This window comes from Crinia signifera, chromosome 12 (genome assembly GCF_055691185.1).
Source record: "Crinia signifera chromosome 12, ASM5569118v1, whole genome shotgun sequence".
NCBI lineage: Eukaryota > Metazoa > Chordata > Amphibia > Anura > Myobatrachidae > Crinia > Crinia signifera.
In genome coordinates this window covers 35,104,161-35,127,672 of record NC_139228.1, presented here as the reverse complement: position 1 = coordinate 35,127,672, position 23,512 = coordinate 35,104,161, and the positions used below count along the sequence as shown (strand labels likewise).

The window sequence follows — 23,512 nt, the reverse complement described above, 5'->3', positions numbered from 1 at the left end:
TTTTTGTCCGTTAATTGGTTACTGGAGCTGAAGGAAAACCCTATATTCCAGCAAATGTGAGGCAAAGATCTACTACCATTCTCTAATGTTGTAAAGCAAATACTGACTTATAACCACGGTCCATATACAGGCACCCACACACAGTGATAATGGGTAGGCCTTTTAGGATAGTTACTAGAAGCCAACAAACCAGCTCACCTCACACATGGCCAGCTCTGAAGAAGCCTCCTCTTTGGACAGGGCAGTCCTGTCCAGCATCTCCTCTATATTCTGCAGCCACTGGGAAACTGAACACAACCAGGCAAACAGAGCTCCATGCAGATTCCTTGCACTTTCCTAAAAAAAAAAATACAGATTGTAAAAAACGATAACACAAGAGAAACTGAAACCATCAAAGTCCTATAGGAAATGTAACATTCTTAGATAGTATTATTCCTAACTGTATATTCTTGCCCTGCACATTTTCGATCCGTTTTTCCCTCCACTCCAAAAGGACTGACTACTTGATCTCTCATCTCCTTAACCTTCGTCTACACAGAATAAAGATATTACCTCTGAAGAAATATCTCAATCCATCAAGAACCTTAAAACTTCTGCCCCTGATGGCCTCACTGTTCTCGGATACCAAAAAAAAAACCTGTAGGGCTTCTCGTGCCCATACTCATCGTCTTCTTCAACTCTTTCTTAGTTTGCTCTAATTTTGACCAGGACCAGAGATTATAGTTGTCCCAAAACATAGAGGGGATCCAGATTCTCTGAGAAGCTATGTTATAGACCTGTCACTTTATTAAAACTATTTGCCAAGATTCTAGCTAATTGACTGAATCGTGTCATCCCTTCTTTCATTTACCAAGGCCAGGTTGGATTTATACCTAATAAGTCCTCTGGAGAAGGGCAACCAGCTAACATTTGGCTAGTAAGTTGGACCTTCCCACTATTAGGGTGGTCTTGGGTACTGAAAAGGCCTTTGCCAGGGTTGGCTTGTCCTATATTTGGCACATTTTGAAGGCTGTGGGTATGGGAGGCTCATTCCATTATTGCGTTAGTGCCTATATTACCACCCTCAACTGTGGTCCTCGCCGATAGACTCAAGTCTTTTTGATTTAGCCCCAATGACGGCAGAAGCAGGGCTGCCCTTAATCACCCACGCTAATTTTTGTCCCTATGATGGAGACTCTCGCCGCTAGAATTTCTCAAGTTCCTGACATGAGTGGTGTAAAGGTTGATCCCCAAGAATGTAGAGTTTCTCTCTTATAGTAGTTGTATTCTCAGCTATAGGGTAGCAGCAGCTGTCTGAGCCCTGGCATCCAGGGCTTTGTACATTTTAAAATGAAACTCTAAATGGGGGTTTACAGCATTTTGGGATGCTCTAAATATCCCCCGCGACCCACCGCCACCGCGCACCGACCCCCCTCACCTGTGTTCGGGTAGCACTAGCACAGAGCTGTGCTGCCCGGACTTGTGACCTCCTCCTCCCTGCACTATGATCCTTTTTCCGGGTGAAGGGATGAGAAGAGCCAGCCCCCCCGCCGCAGCAGCACAGTGCCGGGTAAGGGAGGGAGGGGCTAGCCGCCGGGTCCCGATGGGACCTGCTGAATCACCGCATAGGACAGCTCTTAACGCAAGAGCTGTCCTTTGCCATAATTATCCCATATGTTAGAGCATATGCGATAATTATGTATGCAATGGGCGGCGAAGGGGGACGGACCTGGGGTACGGATGTTAGAACATCCCGCCCTCAGCCTGTAAAATGACAGATGCTCATTTGTTTGCACTTTATCTTTCTCAAGCTTTGCTAAATCTCCCCTACATATTTTTACCCCTTATAATAAAATTTCCTATTGATCACTGTCCTTATACAGCCTATGGGGTATATTCAATCGGAAAGTCCCAACAGCCGTGACCCTGGCTCGTTCTCACCGCGCTCAACAGCAAATCGGCAGATGGGATTCAATGTCCCGCCTGCCGAGTGCTGAAAAGGGTGCGTGGCCGCGAGAAAAGGACGTGGATCGGCGAGCTCAACAATCCACAGCCGCTCTAGACAAAATGAGCCAGACTACTTTTAAAGTCGGGCTCGTTTTGCCGAGATGCCTGTTCAATGCTGTCAGGAAAGACAGCATTGAATAACCACCCACCGCTATTTCCACTGTCGGAAATAAAGGTGGGGGAATGAATACCCCCTATGGCTCTAAAGTTGATTAGGCCCAATTTCATAATACTGACCCTGTGCCCAGACTAACAGCAATTTTGTCACTGTAGTATTTCTTCATAATGGTACCTTGGGAAATGGTATTCATACCTGAGTAAGGGGATCCATGGATTCTTCATCCAGAGCTTTAAGACGAGACAGAAAATGCTGTGATTCTTCTGTAAGTGGTGATGTTACTGTGCTCCCTGGCAATCTCAATAGAAAGCCGATCTTCATTTCCTTTGCAACCTAATATTTGAAGAAACAGAATATGATTATAAGCGAAGCATTTTTTCAGATGAAAACACCTTCAGGAATTATTCTTCATAAGCAAAAAGTTAAGGGTGAAAATCATTTTTAAGGCTTCTAGTTGTCTGTATTTAGTTCTGAGTTTATCAATCTATACAGTTTTCATATAGATGGCAGCATTTATATATATAAGTGGTGAGCCTCAGGAGGTGTAGTGGGGCACCTAGGCCAAAACTGATCTCTTATATCAGACATATCTCTAGTCAAATTATCACAAGACCAATACATAATAGGATGCTGGTGGATATATATACATAAATATACAAACACAAAGAGACAGCAGTGGCACCCCTTGTACCTTGCATAACACAGTGACAAGTAACAGAATAATCATAACAAGTCATTAAAACTCTATCGCAGTAATGGCTAACCTTAACACTCCAGCTGTTGTTGAACTACACATCCCAGCATGCCCTGCTACAGTTTTACTATTTGGCCATGTTAAAACTGATGCAGGGCATGCTGGTATGTGTAGTTCAACAAAAACTGGAGTGTCAAGGTTAGCCATCACTGCTCTATTTCCTGTGATTATCCCAACCTTACAGTACCTAAAATCTGCAATCTCTGTTCAAACATGCAGGGATTACTCCTATTCTGAAAAAAACACAATTCTGACCCTGACTCTCTCTAATTACCGTCCTATCTCTTAGCTCCCATGCCTCTCCAAGCTACTCGAGAGACTTGTCTGCTCTCACCTCACACACTTTCTGAACTCTCACAACCTATTAGACCCACTTCAGTCAGACTTTCATTCCCAACACTCCACTGAGACAACACTGACTAAAGTAGTGAATGATATGGTCACTGCTAAATGATTTCAGTATCACCTGTAAGCTGATGATACTCAAATCTATCAATCAACCCCAGAGACTCTGCCCAATCAGTGGACTCTGAATGCCTCTCTGCCATCTCATCCTGGATGTCTTCTCACCACCTCAAACTCAATATTTCCAAAACTGAATTCATTATATTCCCACCAGCCAAGAGCAGTTACCATCCTGATATCTTCTTAACTGTTGAAAACTCAACAATCTATCCTACTCCAAAGGCTTGCTGCCTAGGGGTCATCCTCGGTCCTTTGTTCCCCACATTCAATCTTTCTCCAAATCATGTTACAGATGTAGCCCCTGTCATCTATGGCTGGGGCTCGCCAAAGCCTCCCCTCGCCGGTGGACAGGGGCTACACTGAACTGGGACACGCGTCGCAATCCTCCGTTGGCAGGGTAGCGGCATCCTACGCATCGCCGCTTCAGGGAGACGGGCAGGGTTAGGGGCGGTGTGGGGGACTGGTGGCGGCGGGGACCCGGTGGAAGCTCCGTTGCCACGGGGCGTGCGAGCGTCTCGTGCGCCCCCATGGCGGGTGCCGGCAGCTGGCGAAAGAATTGCCAGCCCGTGCAAAGTTTAAGCCGGCTCCATCTGTACATGCATCTATAAAACATATCCAAAATATGACCCTATCTCACACAAGACATTACTTAATCTCTTATCCATGCACTCATTATATCCCGCATTGATTATTGCAATAGTCTCCTAACTGGTCTTCCCAAGAACAGACTCTCGTCTCTGCAATCCATTATAAATGCTGCAGCTAGGCTGATCTTCCTAGCAAGACGCTCATCATCTGCTGATCCGTTTTGCCATGCTTCTACTTGCATATAAAGCCATTAACCATACTGCACCAGCATATATCTATTTGCTTATCTCAAAATAGCTCCCAACTTGACCACTCCGCTCTGCACAAGATCTGCGTCTCTCTTCTGCACGGATCACTAGCTCCCAATCACTATTACAGGACATTCATTGGGCTGCTCCCACCCTATGGAATGCCCTTCCACGCACAATAAGACTCTCACATAACCCCCTGAGGCACTTATGTATTATATAGCTTCCCTTCTGGACTTGTAACTTGGTGGGACTGCTATGCTATTACTGGTGCCTGTCCTTGTGTTTCCCTCCTATGTCCCTATAGATTGTAAGCTTGCAGCAGGGCCCTCCTACCTCCAAGTCACTGTTACCCAGTTTGTTCTATCACTGTCTATTATTGTAAAGTGCAACGGAATCTGCTGCGCTATATAAGAAACTGTAAATAAATAAATAAATCAGCTCCTTCCCAGATCCATTGCAATGGCTGACCCCCCTGGTGTAATGCTATACAAGCAGTTTACCCTGGAAACACATTTGTTCAACTGGACCTATAAGTAATGGACCGCTCTGTAGACTGTACAGATCCAGTGTTTAAGGCTCATTATCTGTGCATAGCTCCTCTTTTCCGGTCACTCAGGTCAGCCGTGGTCCCCACACAAGAGCAAGTACAAGTCATTTTGACACGATGCGCCTACCTAGTTACAGAACACGCGCCTTGGTTTGGAGTGGAAAACTGCTGATCAGTCCCCAGGCTAAACTGGGCGTTTTACTCATATATAGGAATAATGTGCAGCATGGTGTATATATTTAATATATATTTAAAATACAGTATACTCTATTCTCTCGAATTACTGAGAGAACTGCACTTGGTAGCTGTATAAAGGCACAGTCTTATTTGTATTGGTCTATTGCTGATATTACATTATACAGAACGCAACAAGAAACGTCAGCTTCCCCACATGGTAACAGTCGCACATACAGCCTGAGGAACCACTTACTTCCGGCTCATCAGCATGTTTGCGGAACGCAGCCTTCGTCCTGTAGGATAGCTCCTTCTGAAGATATTGCCACTTGCTCCAGGTAATATCATCAATCACAGACAAAGGTGTTTTACCCAAATGCTTGGTAGGGGTTGATGCTGTCCCCTCGGCAGCAGGTCTGCAAAAACCAAACCAGCATGATAAACATTTGTACTTGATCTCTCTCCAAGGCTTGTTAAAACCTCCCCCCTCCACCCCCTCCCTGCAATGTGATAATGATTTTAAATGTATCCAGTTATAATATCATATTTAACATAGGTCCCAGGTACTAAAGTCTGAAAGTCCGAACCCCTCGCACCACAATAACCATTCCTGCTCACACTACTAGATGCAGAGATTTCCAGGCGCACTCGCATCCTGCATTATAACTGGATAATGATATAATGCGGCTTTATAAATGATTGGTGATTGGCTGCCTAGCTCACTCAATAACCTCCATCAGTGCTAGTAATAGTTATAGTGCAGGGTACAAGTACTTATGTCTTCAGCAGTCAGAATCTGATCACATGGTCCCTCTACGCAGCATCACTGGGATGAGGGAGGACTTTGAAGGGGAACCAAAGCAAAATTATAACAATTGAAACAAGGGCGCTTGGATTTTCTAGGGCCATGATTTTGCAATGTAAACAGCTGCTACCCCTAATGCTGCACCGCTGGCTCCTTCCTCTATGAAACACAATGTGACCCATAATCAACCAATGCAACGTGTGGTACCTGGATTGCTCCGGCGTGCTAATCTCTTCATTTGGTAACCGCTTCTCTGCTGGATATTTTACATTTGTAGTCTCTGTGCTAATAACCTAGAGGAAGAGAATAAGGAGATCAACGTGACGGGTTACTCTAACAACAATATTGTAGTTTAACAACTAGAGTTACGGTCAGAAGAACCAGAAAGGCCCAGGGTTCTGATTGTCATGGCGTTCCGATCCCGGATTGAATACCCCCCTAAGACTTGTCAGTTTTAAAAGCTTTAGTAAATCTAAACCGTAGAGATGAATGGAACATGCGAACCATGGGACAAACATAAATCCAGTTATTGAAAAAATGTATCAAAAAAATAAAATGTATTAAATTACAAACTAGACCTACCACTAAGGCCCAGTACACATGGGGCGATTTCAGCCATTATCGCCAGGGATATGGTCGCTGAGTGACCATATCCCAGTGTGTATGGGGCGACTGTTTATATATATATATATATATATATATATATATATATATATATATATAAATAAAAATTTTCCCAAATCCCACTTGCAAAATGATCTCCGAATCAGACCCTTTGTACAACAAAAACTGCTCTTTAGAGCACTATAGAAAACATATTTGAATGTTACAAGTAACAACAACTTACATCAGATTTATTATCAGGCCTGGCAGCTGTAAACGTTGATGGGGGCTGTGACTTCTCCACTTTCACTCCATTATGAGGCTATAAAACAGGTGTCCATGTTAGAGACATCCAGTGAACAAAGCATTGCTTCTCCTGTTCTAGGATTGTCATCATGTATATAATAAACCCTAGTGCTCCCCAACAGGTTCCGTTATGAGATAAAATTGCACATTCAATATATTGTACACTAATGTGTACCGGTCACCTGTGCGTCTCAGTGGAATAACAAATGAGTCTTAAATTGGGTCAGCAACATATATTCACGCTCCTATAAACACCGGTTTAAGGGAAGGAGGTTTCCAAATATTGGAGTTTACAGTGATTGTAGCCAGACCATGAAGGAAGCATAATTAGCATGTACCAATCTGTAGTCTGCCCCCCAAACACAGTGCAGTATATGTAATACAGTACACCAGGCATATGCAGGCCCAATGATCACGGTAAGCCAATTACCAGATTCTCTCTGTGTTGTAATGAGTGAACACACAGACACACACACGCGCGCGCGCGTGCGCACGTACGCACACACACACACACCACTCTGGTAGGAAACCCCGTTGCCACTGGGCATGTGCAGCAGCTCCAACCCACCCTTTCTACTACATGTAATGGCCGACCGGGCTGTGGGGAAGGGGGTTGCAGGACTTCTGCCTCCCCCCTATACAGCCTGCTCTACTGGTTCCTATCCTGCTCAGAATCCAGTTCAAGCTACTAACCTTCACCCACAAAGCCATAAACCCCCCCCCCCCCATACATTACATAAACTATCTCTGCACCCTCTAGCCCCATCCGTTTCTTCTCTGAACAGTGCCTTGCCCCCACACTGGTCGTTTCATCTTACGCTCACCTCTAAGTTTTTGCTGGACATGCCCCCATCCTCTGGAAATCACTCCCTTACCCAGTCAGCCATTTCTCCCTAGCTTTGAGGCGCCCTATCCATGTACATTTTATTTAGGTGCATCAGCCATTCTAATAACCCAACACCTCTTCTCTAACCCACTACTATATATTCTTACCTGTCCCCCTTCCACCTGTTCTTCCCTTTCTCTTAGCATGTGGGCCTTTATGTGCTGAGCCCTCCGCATTGCTGACCTTCCCTAGCATTACCTATGTCACCAGTACACCGCTCCCTCTGCTCCCGTTTGTCCTCCCAGTCAGTTACTTTGATTGGTTTGTTTGTTGGGTGGATGATCATTGAGCACTGAATGCTGCTGCCAGCCTCAGAGTGGTCCCACCCCAGCATCTGTCCTACCCTGCCTGTGATGTGTTGCTCGGAAATTTAAACTTGAGTTTTGATCTATCATTGTATATTGTATTTACTATATGTTTGGGTGCCTTACTATGGTGTACTATAAATACCTTGCACAGTGCTGCAAACACCTTGTAAAGCCTTAGAATAAAAGTTAATAATACATATTAATACCTGCAGCATTGCTTGCACATGTTGCAAACGGACTTTAAGAGCCTTCAACCTTAGCGTTAAGGACTCCGCCTCCTCTGACAGAGCGTCCTTTCCCTGGCTCCTGGAATTGTCGTCTTTTAGCAAGGAGTTAATTTTATTTTCTGTTTCTTGTAAAATATTCTGATAAAACAAAAACAAACAAAAACAATATTGTTATTTTCTCACATTGAGTTTTAGGTTAAACGTTCATGACATTTATGCTGGAAAAAGTGTAGTAACTCCTGGCAACCATATTATAAATGTAATTTTTGCTGGTTACAAACACTTTTCTGTGCATCAATCTTCACATGATTATTTAATACAGGGATTGGAACCCTTTGTCCCCCTAGATGTTTAACTACACACCCCAGAATGCCCTGCTACAGATTTGTTTTTTGGCCATGCATGCTAAAACGGTTGTAGGGCATGCTGGGATGTGTAGTTCAACAGCTGGAGGGCCAAAGGTTCCCTATCGCTGATGCAATAGATCCACTTTAATTCACAATGAACTTAAATAAACTATATAAAGTTATTTAACAACTATCAGAAATGTAATGGTGGAAATGTTTTACAAGTCATATTTTTCATTCTAATGTGGGACACTGAAAACAGGGAGATGGGGACAGGATCTGCAACCGGCACTACTGGGGACAGGATCTGCAACCGGCACTACTCTGGACAGGATCTGCAACCGGCACAACTGGGGATCTGATCTGTAACTGGCACTACTGGGGATCTGATCTGTAACTGGCACTACTGGGGATCTGATCCTGGCACTACTAGGGACAGGATCTATAACTGGCACTACTGTGGCCTGATCTGTAACTGGCACTAAGAGGCAGATGTATTAAGCCTTAACAAGAGATAAATGCAAGTGTGATAAGGAGAGATAAACGTCCAGCCAATCAGCTCCTTACTGACTTTTTTCAAACACAGCCTGTAACATGGCAGTTAGCAGGTGATTGGCTGGACGTTTATCTCTCCTTATCACCCTTGCATTTTTCTCTTGTTAAAGCTTAATACATCTGCCCCTAAATATGTGCAGTATACGGGGCAGATGTATTAAGCCTTAACACGAGATAAATGCAAGTGTGATAAGGAGAGGTAAACATCCAGCCAATCACCTGCTAACTGCCATGTTACAGGTTGTGTTTGAAAAAAGTCAGTAAGGAGCTGATTGGCTGGACGTTTATCTCTCTTTATCATCCTTGCATTTATCTCTTGTTATGGCTTAATACATCTGCCCCAATACATCTGCCCCAAAATGAGATAGTACACAAACTTTGTTTTATGTTTTGAAACCTTGTTTCATGCACAATTAAAATACATTTGTGCGTATTTCATGTGTTTGATGTGCTTATACAACATAAATGCATTTTGTGTTCCCACATGGGTCCCATCCTCACCAGACCACATTGAAATATAAAAATACCAAAAAACGGTATAATCCGTTAACCAAAATACTTCTGGTCCAGAGCATTCTGGAGAAGTGATACTTATAATACCTAGAATTATTAGGCCCTTTGTACAATTTTTGGAAGCCAATCTGACACTGGGAAACGCTCCCCAGAAACCGATCAATAAATGGGACTTAGGAAGCTGTAAGTCCTCCTACAACTGCAATTATTTGGGGTGAGAAGTGCAATCATTTTTGTAGACAGACCAAGTGGATGGTAACTTTTTGATCAAATCTATGTCATGCCCGTCATGCAGGCTCAAGGGATTGCCGATCTTAAAAAGTTATGGACAGACATAAGAGATTGGAGTATCTTGAAACCAGGCGACCATTGTCTATAGGCTACCAATAGGCTTGGCCTATCAATGTGCCATGTTACACAGTACAAGTCCAATCAATAGACTGAAGCTTTGCCTAGGGTGCCGAGAAACCTTACACCAGCCCTGCATGGAAGGAACCGTCAACAGGCCCGACGTACTAAGCTTGAAAGGTGATAAAATGGAGAGTGATAAAGTACCAACCAATCAGCTTCTAACGTGTCACAGTCTGGGTTTGAAAAATGACAGGTAGGTGTATTCGACATGCAAAACCAGACGCAGATCAGCACGCCCTGCCATAGTATTTACATGCCCTAATAGCACATGGCACGGCATGCTGGGATGTAAGACATTTTCTAGCTAGCACATGTTTTGGTTACTGTGAACTTTGCTTTTCATAGAATGTAAGTAAGAATAGGACAGATAACCGCTGTAAGCATTTGCAGTATAAATACCGGGCATGGTGCACTGGCTCATTTTTATGTTCCCAATGTACTACAAAGTTTTAATTCGCAAGGTTCCCTTTTAGGCCCTGACATTAGAGATCAGACTGTGACCTTTGACCGCTCTTCATCTTACCTGACAGTCTGTAAGCTGCTCTTCCAAGTTCTGCAACATAGCTGGGTCCTGTTTATGCTCTGCCAGTAATAGATTCACCTTCTGCAGCCAAAGCTCCACCTCTATTACCTTCCCCAGACAGTCACCTAGAATCATTTCAGGCCTCACGTCAGCCAGCGTTGTGCCGGCATCTTCCAGGTGTTCCTGCATGAAAAACCACAAGAGGTGCAGCACATGAGAGTTGCCCGGAGAATGCAAACAAGCATGAACTATTACAGGCAGCATAAGTAGAAACGTACACGTACATACAGAGGAACAGACTTATTCCCATGTGTAGAGGCAGAAGAAAACATCTCATGTGATCTAATGTCAACAGGCTCCCTGGCAGCTAATCTGCGTTTGCTCAGGCAATTTTTTTTTAGCACACAGAAAGCAAACTCAACCAGGTTTAACCGATTCACTGACACCTTATTAACAAGCACACACACTAGTACTAAAGTTCATATTAACGACACACAAACCCTGTTTTACCTATACGATTTGTCCAATGGTAATAGTTTGGCTGCTTCTACTAAAGTCAAAGTAAACTATAGAACAAGAGAACTTGGTGATCAGAGCATTGAATGAGCTCAAGAGCCCCGCAGAGGGCCTCATTCAGAGTCACACGCAGATGCGTCAATTGGCGGTCTCCTGTCTGCAATTTTTTGCAAATGCCCCCCCCAAACTCCTTCCCTTGTGGACACCCGTGTGGCTGCATGTGCATGGCCTGAGACACCCACTCTTAAGCTGCCCATACACTGATGCGATTTGGTCAGATTTCGGCCGATTGCGACTAATCGGCCCGTTAAATCGGACCAAATCGCCTCTACCTGACATGCAGTCGGTCCCGGCAACTGTAAGGGTATCGGGTGTCCGAACACTGCTGCGAGACGTCGCAGCAGTGTATGGGCACCTTTAGTGATACCCACCAGAGCCGTAAATAGCGGTGTGTCAAGGGGAAACGGTTATTTGGTCTACAGCAAGTTGGTCGACGTCATTAGGTAGACATTCTGATAGGTCAACATAGGTTTAGGTCGACACAAACATTAGGTCGACATGGGCAAAGTCGACAGTCAAAAGGTCGACATGGGGTTTTTCACTGTTTTTTTTTTTTAGCTAACAGGCCGTATTTCATGCCCTACCATCCACTAGGGCGTGAAGGGAGAATAAGATATTGCTCCATGTCCGAAGGGGAGGGGACGTGGTGCTACGTTTCAGTGTCCATGACGACATGTTGTCTAAAGAAAAAAACGGTGAAAAACCCCATGTCGACCTTTTGACTGCCGACTTTACTCATATCGACCTAATGATTGTGTCGACCTAATGACCTGTTGACCTAGACCCATGTCAACCTAATGGTGTTGGCCTAATGTCTCTCAACCAAATGATCCACACCAGTGTCAAGTGTGCCTTGCACACAGCACCGATCACCTGGGGACGGAACAAAGTCTATTTTGCACGGACCACCAGCTCCATCGGCCACTCCCCTACCAGCATCAGCACTAAGTGGGGAAGCTGCCTCTACCTGACCATACAAATTTCCCATACCCAACCTCCAGGAGCAGCGATGAGCCGAGGAGGAAGGTGACTATCTCCTGCAGTTTTTGTGCATATTCAATTACATTTTTTTTATAGACTGGTTGTATTTGTGTCTTGTTTTTTTGCAAATGTCACAAGATATCTTTTACGTGTTTACTGGAAACTTTGTTATTTTAGAAGTGTTTGGGAAACTGACAGTCGAGTTATTTGTATCCTCTATATTTATTGTTTTATTTAGATTCAAAGTAAATCTACGCATACACTTCTTGTATTCCATATCTTTCTGTGTATGGCTATTATTTATTTTCGTTTTATTCCTGTGACTCACTATATAATATGCTGGTGTCTTATAAAACACAAAAATAGTGCAGGAAACTACAGAAGGGGCTCTACCTGATGAAATATGTACACGTGTAATGTGAAGCATGGACACTACTGTGTGGTGTAATGTGAATAATGGACACTACTGTGTGTTGTAATGTGAATAATGGACACTACTATGTGGTGTAATGTGAATCTGTACTATTATATGGCCATGCCCCTTCCATGGGAAGTCACACCTTTAAGTTTTGATTGCGTGTATGTGTGTGGAGGGGGGTGGAGCACAGTTGCTTTCACAGGCACCCTTGTGACAAACCCATAACACGCCCACCAATACCCCTTTCACAGCGGACAGCTAATTACCGGGTACAAGCCGGTTTCTTGCCGGTTCGACCCAGTAATTAGTGTAATGTGAATTACAGCTAACCGGAAGCAACACAGCAATCCTAACCAGGTAAAAAGCAGAGTTCTTACTGGTTCGTTGCCGTGTTGCTGTGTGGTGTGAACGGGTTAAAATGGGTCGACCGACCTGTTTCCCGTTCACACTATGGAGGAGGCAGCGCTTGGAGCAGCGCCAGCTCTAAGCGCCGATGCTCCTCCACGCCCCCACAAGATGTCAGCAAACCGGCAATATTGCTGGTTCGCTGCTGCAATCTGAACAGACCACACATGCAGGGTCGCACAGTGAAGTACCGCCACTAACCAATAGGGGCAACTCGATGGACAAATTACTCCTTTGCGTGCTAACTGATGTCATAACAGAAAGTGAAAGCAATTTTTGCAGGGACACTGGTCGGTTTCAAACTTGCTGGATATGGAAAGAGAGAGAGTGCTGCAAAGACAGAGAGTAGAGGTAGAAGTAGATAGGCACTGGGGCTGGGGGGGGGGGGGGGATTTGTGGGCTAAAACGGTCACAGCTCAAAGTGAAAGTACATTTCAGAAGCCGCCATTTGACAGTCAAGTAACTAGTTATGTCATGCACCAACACATTGTCTTCTATTCTTATGTAATACATACTCACAATTATCTTTTACAATCTTCATTCATGCTTGAATAGATTTTATAAAAAAAACAAAAAAAAAGTGGCTGAACTGGATTGTTGCGGCCAGGACAAAGGCAGAAGCCAAAAAAAAGAAACCAACTGTTTGAGCCTCTATTCTCTTCTACAGTTCAGTAGCAAGTACGAGACAGGGTACAGTCGTTCTGTACTGCAAAGCTTTTACCCACAAAAGGCTCTGTCACAACATGCAGAGGTTAGGCAAACGGAAATCTTGTATGCAGTAACTATCTAATACAGTATGGAAAAGGATAGCACTGAGACTGGTAATGCAAACGCTGCAAGTACTTGTAATCATTAACTAGGTGAAACTCCAATGAGCTCAGCCTGGCCTCAGACAGAGATAGGAAGTGGAAGTCTTGCAGGTCTCCCTCCCTTATACATGAATAATTAAAACATTTGTCTCATCGACATGCTCAGTTCAGTATTTGATTCTTACATGGGTGACCCAGGGTGGTGCCTGGTCATACTATGCCCAGTTCTGAGTCATGGTGTAATGGTTAGCATTACTGCCTCACAGTGCTGCACTGAGGTCATGGGTTCAAGTCCCACCATGGCCCTAACTTTGTGGAGTTTGTATATTCTCCCCGTGCTTGCGTGGGTTTCCTCCGGGTACTCTGGTTTCCTCCCACAATCCAAAAATATACTGGTAGGCTAATTGGCTGCCAACAAAATTAACCCTAGAATGTCTGTGTGTGCGTGTACATGTGGTAGGGAATATAGATTGTAAGCTCCACTGGGGCAGGGTCTGATGTGAATGTTCAAATATTCTCTGTAAAGTGCTGCGGAATATGTGTGCGCTGTATAAGAAACTGGTAATAATAATAATAATAATAATAACAACAGAATTTGCTGATTCACTTTATTGGGGTTGTCCCTTGTTTAGCTCTAATCAAGAAAAGCTTCATAGCAGGTAGGATGTACAGTATTGTCACAATGTCGGGACTTATGCTGAGCTGGTTGTAATAATGCATCCTGAGAAAAAGCGCATTTTGCCTACTTTGCAGAGCTGGCCTTATATACAAAACTAGACACACATAGCAATTTGGTCCGTGTGTAGGGGCCATAGCAAAAGCGATGAGCAGACCTGCGTGTCACTATCGCCGGGCGATGTAGATCACACACGCATGATAAATCTAGTCTGATCGCCAGTGCTCTCACCGGAGAACGCCAACCATTACAGATCACTCAGCGCACACTGCGAAGTACGCACTACACTAATTGGGGTGCACATGCTCAGGTGTCAACATTGAACCGCGGCTGACACGGAGGGGCGGCGGCTGACAGAGGGGCTGACCGAGGGGCGGACACAGGGAGGCAGGGCCCTGGTACACTGCACTTGTTGCACCAATTGTAGTTCCGCACGTTGCCATTTGTAGCCAAGATCTAGCCAAATCTCCCTAGAGAACATTGATTAGCACAGATCGCCCACACACACATCGCTACGTATGTATGGGCGATCTAGGCCCCCGGGAAGGACGAGGGCAATTTCGCTAGCCTGCATCGCTCAGTACTGTATATAGGCTAGCAGAAATCACCCCGTGTGCATGAACCTTTACAGAGGTGATCTCTGAATCTACTGAAAGCAGAGGAACACGAGTCAGTAATGAACACACGGAGCAGCCCTGCAACAAATAGGCTCTGAAAAGTGTTTTGTCAGAGCTTCCTATTGATACATTAAGGAGGGTATTAAATTGTACAGTACAGATGCATGTCACAATGATCTTGTTAAACAGGTAGAAACTTCCATCCCTTATCCCCAGTCTTCTCTGTACACCAAGATGAAGCATCCTTATCATGTTTCCAGATGATCTTGTTAGCACATCCATTTCCAGGGGAAAAAAATAAAATAATTTTATGGTGCCCATGTCAAGATGTCTCTGTTGACACAATTTGGTTTCAGTAGGAACAAAAGCAAGAGCTGGCTTTTAGCTGTGCTTTATTGGGAGAACCTTCCTCCTTAAGTCGCAATGGGAGTGAAAGCTCTCAATCCGCTAAGACAGATCCCCATTAACCTCGTCCCTGCCAGTAGGATCATAGGACCAAGGTCACGCCTCTTAAAATAATGCTGCTATCTTAGGTTTTACTTTTACTTCTGTTGTAAATGAAAGCATCCGCGGCATGTTTAATTATATCCAGATATGGTCTGTGTATCACATAGGCATACACTATTTTTGTCCAGTTATTACCCTTTTAGATTGAAGGAGTGGATGCACTAACATTTGCCACCGCATATCGTCGGCTACCGCATCAATAAGAACTGCACTAAGATATGCGATAAGAGCTGGCAACGTGTCAGCGGGTCACCAGCAGCTCTCCCTTGCAGGAACTCCACTGGCTCCTCCCAGAGCCGAATTTCCCATTAGGCACGTGAGGCACCGGCCTAGGGGCGGCACATGTTTGGGGGTGGCACTTGGATGCCTGTGATAGTACTTTCAGCCCAAAATGTACCAATAACTGCAAAATATCCACTGTACTGTATCATATTCCATCTTAAATAGAGTGTAAATGGATAGGACATGCAGATACTGCCCCTATAAACTGTCCTACTTAGTAAACATTATTGTTGTGCCTAGGGGCGCCCTCCTCCCTAAATCCGCCCCTGGCTCCTCCTCTACTCCTCCTCCCTGCCCCCGAAAGAGGAAGTACAGTGCTAGGGAGGAGGAGTTCACTGGACAGTAGGAGGCAGCCTTGACATCAGGTGAGGGGGAGCGGTGGGGGCAGTGTGCAGCAGTGGGGGTCGAGAAAAGAAGCCCATTGACTTCTATGGGGTATCGCCAGCCAGGAATTGCAAAAATCGCTGCTGATTGTCAAAAACGGCAGCATTGAACAGGCGAGTGCCGATATTTCTCCTGTCGGGGAATATCAGCAGAGACTGAATAGTAAATGAAGTTGTAGTAAAATAGTATCACCCACACATTTCAATGAAAATGCACAGCGGTATTCACAATATCCTTAAGAAAAACTAAATCTTTTTTAAATACATATAATAGCTATTCCTAGAAATCAGCCATTTATCCCTAAGCCTCCTCTGCGCTTACATTGCCTATTTCACAGGCTCTCAAACTCGGTCCTCGGGACCCCACACAGCGCATGTTTTGCAGGTCTCCTCACAGAATCAGAAGTGAAGTAATTAGCTCCACCTGTAGATCTTTTAAAATGTGTCATGAATACACCTGTGCACCTACCGAGTGACCTGGAAAATGTGAACCGTGCGTGATTGTGAGGACAGAGTTTGAGAACCACTGGCCTATATTTTATTATCTCGGCCTATGGGGGGGGAGGGGTGCTTTTACATCTGCGCCCCCTTACCGCCGCCCACCTCAAACATAATTCTCACATATGATCTAACATATGCGATAATTATCACAAAAGACAGCTCTTGCGTTAGGCCGGTTTCACACACTCCGGCTCCTGCCAGACGGTGAAATCCCGCACGGCCAGGGAGCCGTGCCGCACACACTAGTTTATCATGGAAGGGATGGCCACAGCCCGGCAGCCGTCCCTTCCAGGGGCGGGATCCGGCTGCAACCGTGCGGCCGGGCCGTGGCCGTCCCGTGTGAATGGACACAATAGTGTCCATTCACAACTAATGCGTCCGGCAGGAGCCGGAGTGTGTGAAACCAGCCTTAAGAGGAGTCTTCTGCGTTGATCCGGCGGCTCTCGGCAGCTCCCCCCCCTCCCTCTCTTACCTGGCCTGAAGCTGCTGCTAGGATGTACAGTGCAGGGAGGAGGAGGTCACAGGTCCGGGCAGCACAGCTATGTGCTGCCCGTACACAGGTGAGGGGTGGGGTCGGTGCGGGGTGGCAAGGGGTCGCGTTAGAAGCCCATAGACTTCTATGGGGCATCGCCAGAATTTGCTTAGAGCATCCCAAAATGCAGTAAAAACCCAGATAACAGAGTTCTTACCGCATTACCGCATTTTTTTTTTTTTTTTTTTTTTTTTTTTAACTTGTGTAAATTTTTATTGATTTTTCTTATAGGTCAGAGCTTACATAACATAGCATTGGATTTTTGACAATGAATTTGTACATTTCAACAAGTATTTAAGTCAGCAGAATGTCAGATACATGTAATGCAATGTATTAATGCTATACATATGGAACCATGACTAAACAGAAATAAAAAAAGCAAAAGAAAAGAAACATAAACAAAAATTCACATTGTTTGGTCTCTTATTTGTTATGTGGACTGACGCATCTATTTGTAAACAGCAAATTATTCATAGACTATGGTTACTATGAAGTGTAACACTCGACTTGATTCTTTGTACCGTTAATAATGCTTGGTAAAGACGATTAGAGTGTACACTGTCAATTGAAGTCCACAAAGGAAAATTGGCAATGGTCGTAGGGGAGCAAAGGGGGATCTGAATTCCACTAGGTTGGGGGGGGAGGCCAAAGCCAGCACAGAGTCATTCCACCTGTTCCATTTGGAATAATATCTTGGGAGGGTGTCTCTCAGCCGGAAGACAAACCGCTCATGCTCCGAGACTTGATTAACCAGCGCGCACCAATGCCGGTGGCTAGGGGAAGATGTAGCAAACCAATTGCATGCCACTATGACCTTTGCCAGCGTAACCAAACATAGCACATATTTATAAATATCCGGGGTACAAAGTTCTGCAAGATCTAGGGCAAACATACACATAGAGGGCGAGGATGCTGGTAGAGTGGGCTCCGTAGTGCGGAGGCTACCCCAGACCCCATCCCAAAAAGCGAGGACCCTGGGACACTGCCACATCATGTGCCAAAAGCCGGCATCGCCCGTACCGCACCTGGGACAGTTCGCATCTTCTCTCAACCCTGCGCTAAATAATGATTGTGGTGTGCGATACACTCTGTGCATGACATAAAACGCCACCTGTTGATATCTCACACAAGGCGTTGAGGTCCCAACAGACTCAAGAATTTGTACCCATTGTTCCTCAGTAATGGGTCCCAAATCACCCTCCCATTTAGCTTTTAGGCACGCTAATGCATCCGTTCGGGAGATTAGGGCGACATACACAGTTGAAACCCTCTTACGCTGTCCAAGGCCTCTTATTAGCTCCTTAACCGGAGAGTCCGACAAGGCTGGCACCCCGTTCTGGAACTGGGACTGCACAGCGTGCCTAAGCTGGAAATATCTAAAGAAAACCTTATTTGATACTTGGAACTCGTCACTTAGCTGTTGGAAGGACTTTAAGGAGTTATCTGCATACAGCTGATAGATGGAGATTAGGCCCGCCCCGTACCAGATATTATCAACCGAGATAGGGCGTAGTTCCTGAAAGGAACTGTTATTCCATATTGGAGTTTCTTTATCAATTCCCTTCCAATCAAAAAGAGTATGTGCATACCTCCATACTAGCCTGCATTGTCTCAGCAAGGGGGGGAGTCCCCCGAGTGGACCACCCGTAAGGAGAAAGTGCAACGGGACCAATCCCCTACCCACCGACTCCGTACAAAAATTGGGGAATGTGGCGCCTCCCCTATCTCCGACCCATTCAGAGATGTGCACCAGCAGGGTCGCCAAATATTATAGTCGCAGGTCGGGGAGACCAAGACCGCCGTCACCACGTGGCCTGGCCAAGGTTCTCCTAGCCACTCTGGGCACACCACCCCCCCATATAAAGGAAGAGATTATGCTATCAATTTTTGCAAAAACCTTCTTAGGTATATATACTGGAGCATGCTGTAGGGCATATAGATACTTGGGCTGGATGGTCATTTTTATTAGGTTTATGCGCCCAGTCATCGTCAGCGGGAGCTTTTTCCATACGTGTGTTTTAGCCTGGAAGGCCGATGTAATTGGGGCTATATTTTGTTGTACGTATTCCTTACTGTCGGGCGTAACCCAGACTCCCAGGTATTTAAAGCGGGTGGTCCACTGCAGGGGGGAGTTAACTGGGGGGTGTTCCGGGACCACACCCGAGAGCGGAAAAATACTAGATTTATCCCAGTTTATTAATAACCCAGAGTATACCCCAAAAGAGTTGACTATTTCCAACAGCGCCTCCAAAGAGGGGCCAGCATCATTTAAGAACAACAGCATATCATCAGCATATAATGCTACAACATCTGGGTGCCCATTGACCGATATTCCTTTAATCGCAGGGTGTGCTCTTATTAGGCATGCCAACGGCTCAATCGCGAGAGCAAACAGAGTCGGAGACAGCGGGCAACCCTGTCTGGTTCCCCTGCCCAACTCAAAACAGTCAGTCAAACTGCCATTTATAGATAATCTAGCCCTGGGAGTACAGTATAACAGTTTCACCCATCTAATATAGTTAGGTCCGAAGGCAAACCCCCGCATAACCTCCCACAGATATAACCACTCCACCGAGTCGAAGGCCTTAGCGGCGTCCAGGGACACCACCACTGCCCCCGACCCGGTCCCGCCCCCCCTCTGCAAGTGACAGAACAGCCTACGTAAATTCTGCGTAGTAGACTTAGTGGGCATAAAGCCTGTCTGATCATTGTGTATAATTGATGAGATGACCGAGTTAAGGCGCAGGGCGAGGACCTTAGCAAGGATTTTAATATCCGAGGTAAGGAGCGATATGGGTCAGTAAGATTCTGGAGCAGTGGGGTCTTTGCCCGGTTTTGGAAGAACTATAATTGTTGCCTCCATCATAGATGGGGGTAGAACCTCCCCCTCAAATAACGCGTTATATAGATTTAGCAGGTACGGAATAAAGTGCTCTCTATACTTCTATGGGAATACCATCTCCGCCTGGTGCCTTCTTGTTAGGAAAGGAGGCTATGGCTGCCTCAATCTCCGTATGCGAGATCGGTGCCTCCAACGCCTCCATGGAGGCGGGTGACAAACGGGGCAGGGTGACTCCAGCCAAATACTCCTTCAACTGTTCATGGGTATAGCTAACCTTGGTAGCATACAGTGTTGAATAGTAACATTTGAACTCCTGTGCTATCTCGGTGGTGGAATAACACAGTTCACCCCTGCTATTTTGAATGCTTTGTATGGTACCAGCTCCTCTCCCATCTTTGATCAAATATGCTAGGTAGCTGCCACCCACCTCCGCCTGCGCATACATAGCATGTTGATTAAACAATAGTTTACATTCAGTTTTGTCCCGCAAATGCGCGGCCCATCTTTCCCTTGCCACATCCCATTGCATACGATCCTCAGGTGACCTGGAAATAATGTATTTTTCTTCTCTGTCTTTACAATCAGCCTCTAGTTGAAGTTCCTCACTTCTCCCAGATCGTTTAATATTAGCTATACGTTTTATGAATGTACCCCTCATGTAGGCCTTAAAGGTGTCATGTTTCAATGCTTGGTCGGCACATGTTTCATTACATGAATCAAATGTCACCCACTCTTCTGTTAGACCCCTGTCGTCACCCATTAGCGAGAGCCAGAAAGGGTTGAGCCTCCAACTGCTAGGAGAGGGGGACGACTGGCCTTCCATTATTAGCAACAGCGGGGAGTGGTCCGAGATACCTCTTTGCAGATAGTTAGCCTCTATTACTTTAGGGGACAAGTCAGGAGATATGAGTGCCAAATCAATTCTAGAAAGAGCATTAACGCTGGCTGAGTGACAAGAGTATTGGCGCAGCTGAGGGTTTCTAACTCTCCATATATCAATTAGTCCTAGCTCGCTTATCAGCTTGGCAAAAGGGGTGGGCGTTATCTGCGCAGGAAGGCCATGGGGTAAACGTTCATTCCATTTATCTAGATGCCTATCCATAAAATTATTAAAATCACCTATGCACAGCACCGGAGTGCCCGGACACATAGATACAAAGGTCATTGCCAATTTTATTACCTCATTACTGTATGGCGGCGGGATATATACCGCAAGGACATTTATGAGTTTACGGTTGATGTAGGCCCTTAAAAAGACATATCTGCCATACTGGTCTATTTGGCTGTGGACCAGGTGGAAGTTAACTGTTTTCCGGACTAAAACTGAAACCCCTCTAGCATTGTTGGAAAAGGTTGAGTGGTACATAAAACCGACCCACGGCTTTTTAAGTGCTAACGTTTTACTGCCTGTTATATGTGTTTCAGTGATACATGCAACATCTACTCTGTGCTTCTTAATTTGTCCAAGAACCAAAGCCCGCTTAACGCGGTCGTTCATTCCCCTAACATTCCAACCAAGCACTCTCAAGCCATCTGCGCGATCAGCCATTTTGTTTGATGTTGGTGTACATTACGCGTTCCAGATATTTTGGACCTCCCCAATGGGCCCCCGTCCAGATGGACAGCCATTGCAACTGCTTACCTAGCGCCTTAGACATACAGAGACCATTAAAGAACAGCATAAAACATACTTTGCAGAACAATCCCAGAAACCCCCCACCCTGCATATCTTCCCAACTAGATATACCTGTTCCCAGAAGAACTAAACTAACTAAAACCTAAAGTAACGAAAAATAATGCACTTAGAAATGATACCCTAGGGGTATAGGAAACAATTACTTCTATAAGCTATATTACTGCATGAATTCCGCTATCAATTAAGTGATAACAGTGCTACCCACCCTAGGCATCGACCCACAGCAATATAGCAATATAACAATAACACCAAGCAATAAACCACTGGTTAGAGCAGTACGCTTGTCGCAGGCCACAACTCCGCCTGAAGAGGTCCTGTAGCACCCCAACCGCATTTTTAATTTAGAGGATTACTTTACATGTATTCCGCTCGCCATGCTTCGGGCTCGGTGGTTCGCTGCGCTCGCCACACTATATAAAAGCAACTCCACGCCGACGTGGATAGTGGGGGCATGAAAAGGTTGGAGGACGCGTTCCGCCGCCCCTCGCGGGGCTCGCCATGCCTCGGGGTGGTTTGGATACAGGGGGTGACGCAAAACAATGCCAGAGGTGCTTACAATTGTAAGCACTCATCACATGTAATCACATCACATGGCATAGTAAGCACCCATCACATCTCATGGGTGCTTGTACAAAGAAATATCGCATCGGATCGCATTGCATCTGGTGCCATGCCATCCTATGTGATATTTCATTGTATAAGCCCTCCTTCCTACGCAGAATAGCCCACTAAGCTATTTGCTTAGTGGGCGCCGTGCTAGGAAACAAGTACCAAATAATGAACAATTCATCACCATAAACGTAATAAGCTAACAAAGCACTGAATAAATGGATTGCAGGGGTAGACGGGTAGACGGGTACAGGATGACTGACCGACAGCTGGATCACGACAGTATACCAAGGTCAAAATCCCATCAGTATGATGATGTCTAAATTTGCACTCTATCCCTGACAGTATACGGATCGGAATTCCAGCCGCCTGTACTCTAACCGTCGGCCAGTCATACCACACTTTCAAAAAAACATATGATTCTGGAGAGCTGCAGAAGTGTGTCTTTATTAGCTGCAGTCATGATGAACAAATGTTGTGAAGGGACTTTCTGTATAACAAGTGGATGGCGACCATGCAACTGCCACCATCCACATACAGCATTAATCTACAGTAATTGTCAGACTTATTAAGAGTGCACATCATCATAATAATATATATATATTATATATATATATATATATATATATATATATATATATATATATATATAAAACAACAATAACAGTGCGCAAAAGGTCAATAAAATATAAAGTCTCGGATTAGGAGAGCTTAATCCCACAAGTCTCCACTCTCAGTCAATTCCACTTTTTCAGAGGGAAACGGATAGTGTTTGAACAAAATTTGTTCAGTTAATAGAATGCACTCAGTTCGTTTGTAAAACCGGCTGCTCCGTCTTCAACCCACAAAGGGTGTCCTGTATCCCACAGGTAACCAAATCTACAACACAAAAAACGGGCGCTTCATAGTGCAATTATCAGACGTAAAAAAGATATTTATTTTCTAAAAGGAATCCACCACAAAGGTCAGGGTGACGTACCACATGTGGCGGTATACAATCACCGCAGAAGAAAAAGCATAAAATCGGATAAAATTGGTGCGCAGCACCAGGTTACCACTGCCGGAGCGGTCACTCTCGCCTGGGCTCCACAGTCTGAACGTCGCTAGGCCACGCCCCTACGCGTTTCGTCACGTTGGACTTCGTCAGAGAGCCCTCCGGCGAGAGTGACCGCTCCGGCAGTGGTAACCTGGTGCTGCGCACCAATTTTATCCGATTTTATGCTTTTTCTTCTGCGGTGATTGTATACCGCCACATGTGGTACGTCACCCTGACCTTTGTGGTGGATTCCTTTTAGAAAATAAATATCTTTT

General features: G+C 45.2%; 1 protein-coding gene across 6 annotated transcripts in view; it reads right to left on the bottom strand.

Moving 5' to 3' along the window:
• The window catches only part of SYNE2 (spectrin repeat containing nuclear envelope protein 2), a 351,025-nt gene that overhangs the window by 125,661 nt on the left and 201,852 nt on the right, over positions 1-23,512 (bottom strand). For all 6 annotated transcript variants that reach the window (XM_083167027.1, XM_083167022.1, XM_083167024.1 and 3 more), the window contains 7 exons: positions 10,368-10,550; positions 7,998-8,156; positions 6,536-6,613; positions 5,896-5,981; positions 5,140-5,299; positions 2,300-2,437; positions 199-336 (listed from right to left, as the gene is read on the bottom strand). In XM_083167027.1, the coding sequence (XP_083023153.1) occupies positions 199-336; positions 2,300-2,437; positions 5,140-5,299; positions 5,896-5,981; positions 6,536-6,613; positions 7,998-8,156; positions 10,368-10,550 (942 nt within the window). The remainder of the gene's footprint in view (positions 1-198; positions 337-2,299; positions 2,438-5,139; positions 5,300-5,895; positions 5,982-6,535; positions 6,614-7,997; positions 8,157-10,367; positions 10,551-23,512) is intronic.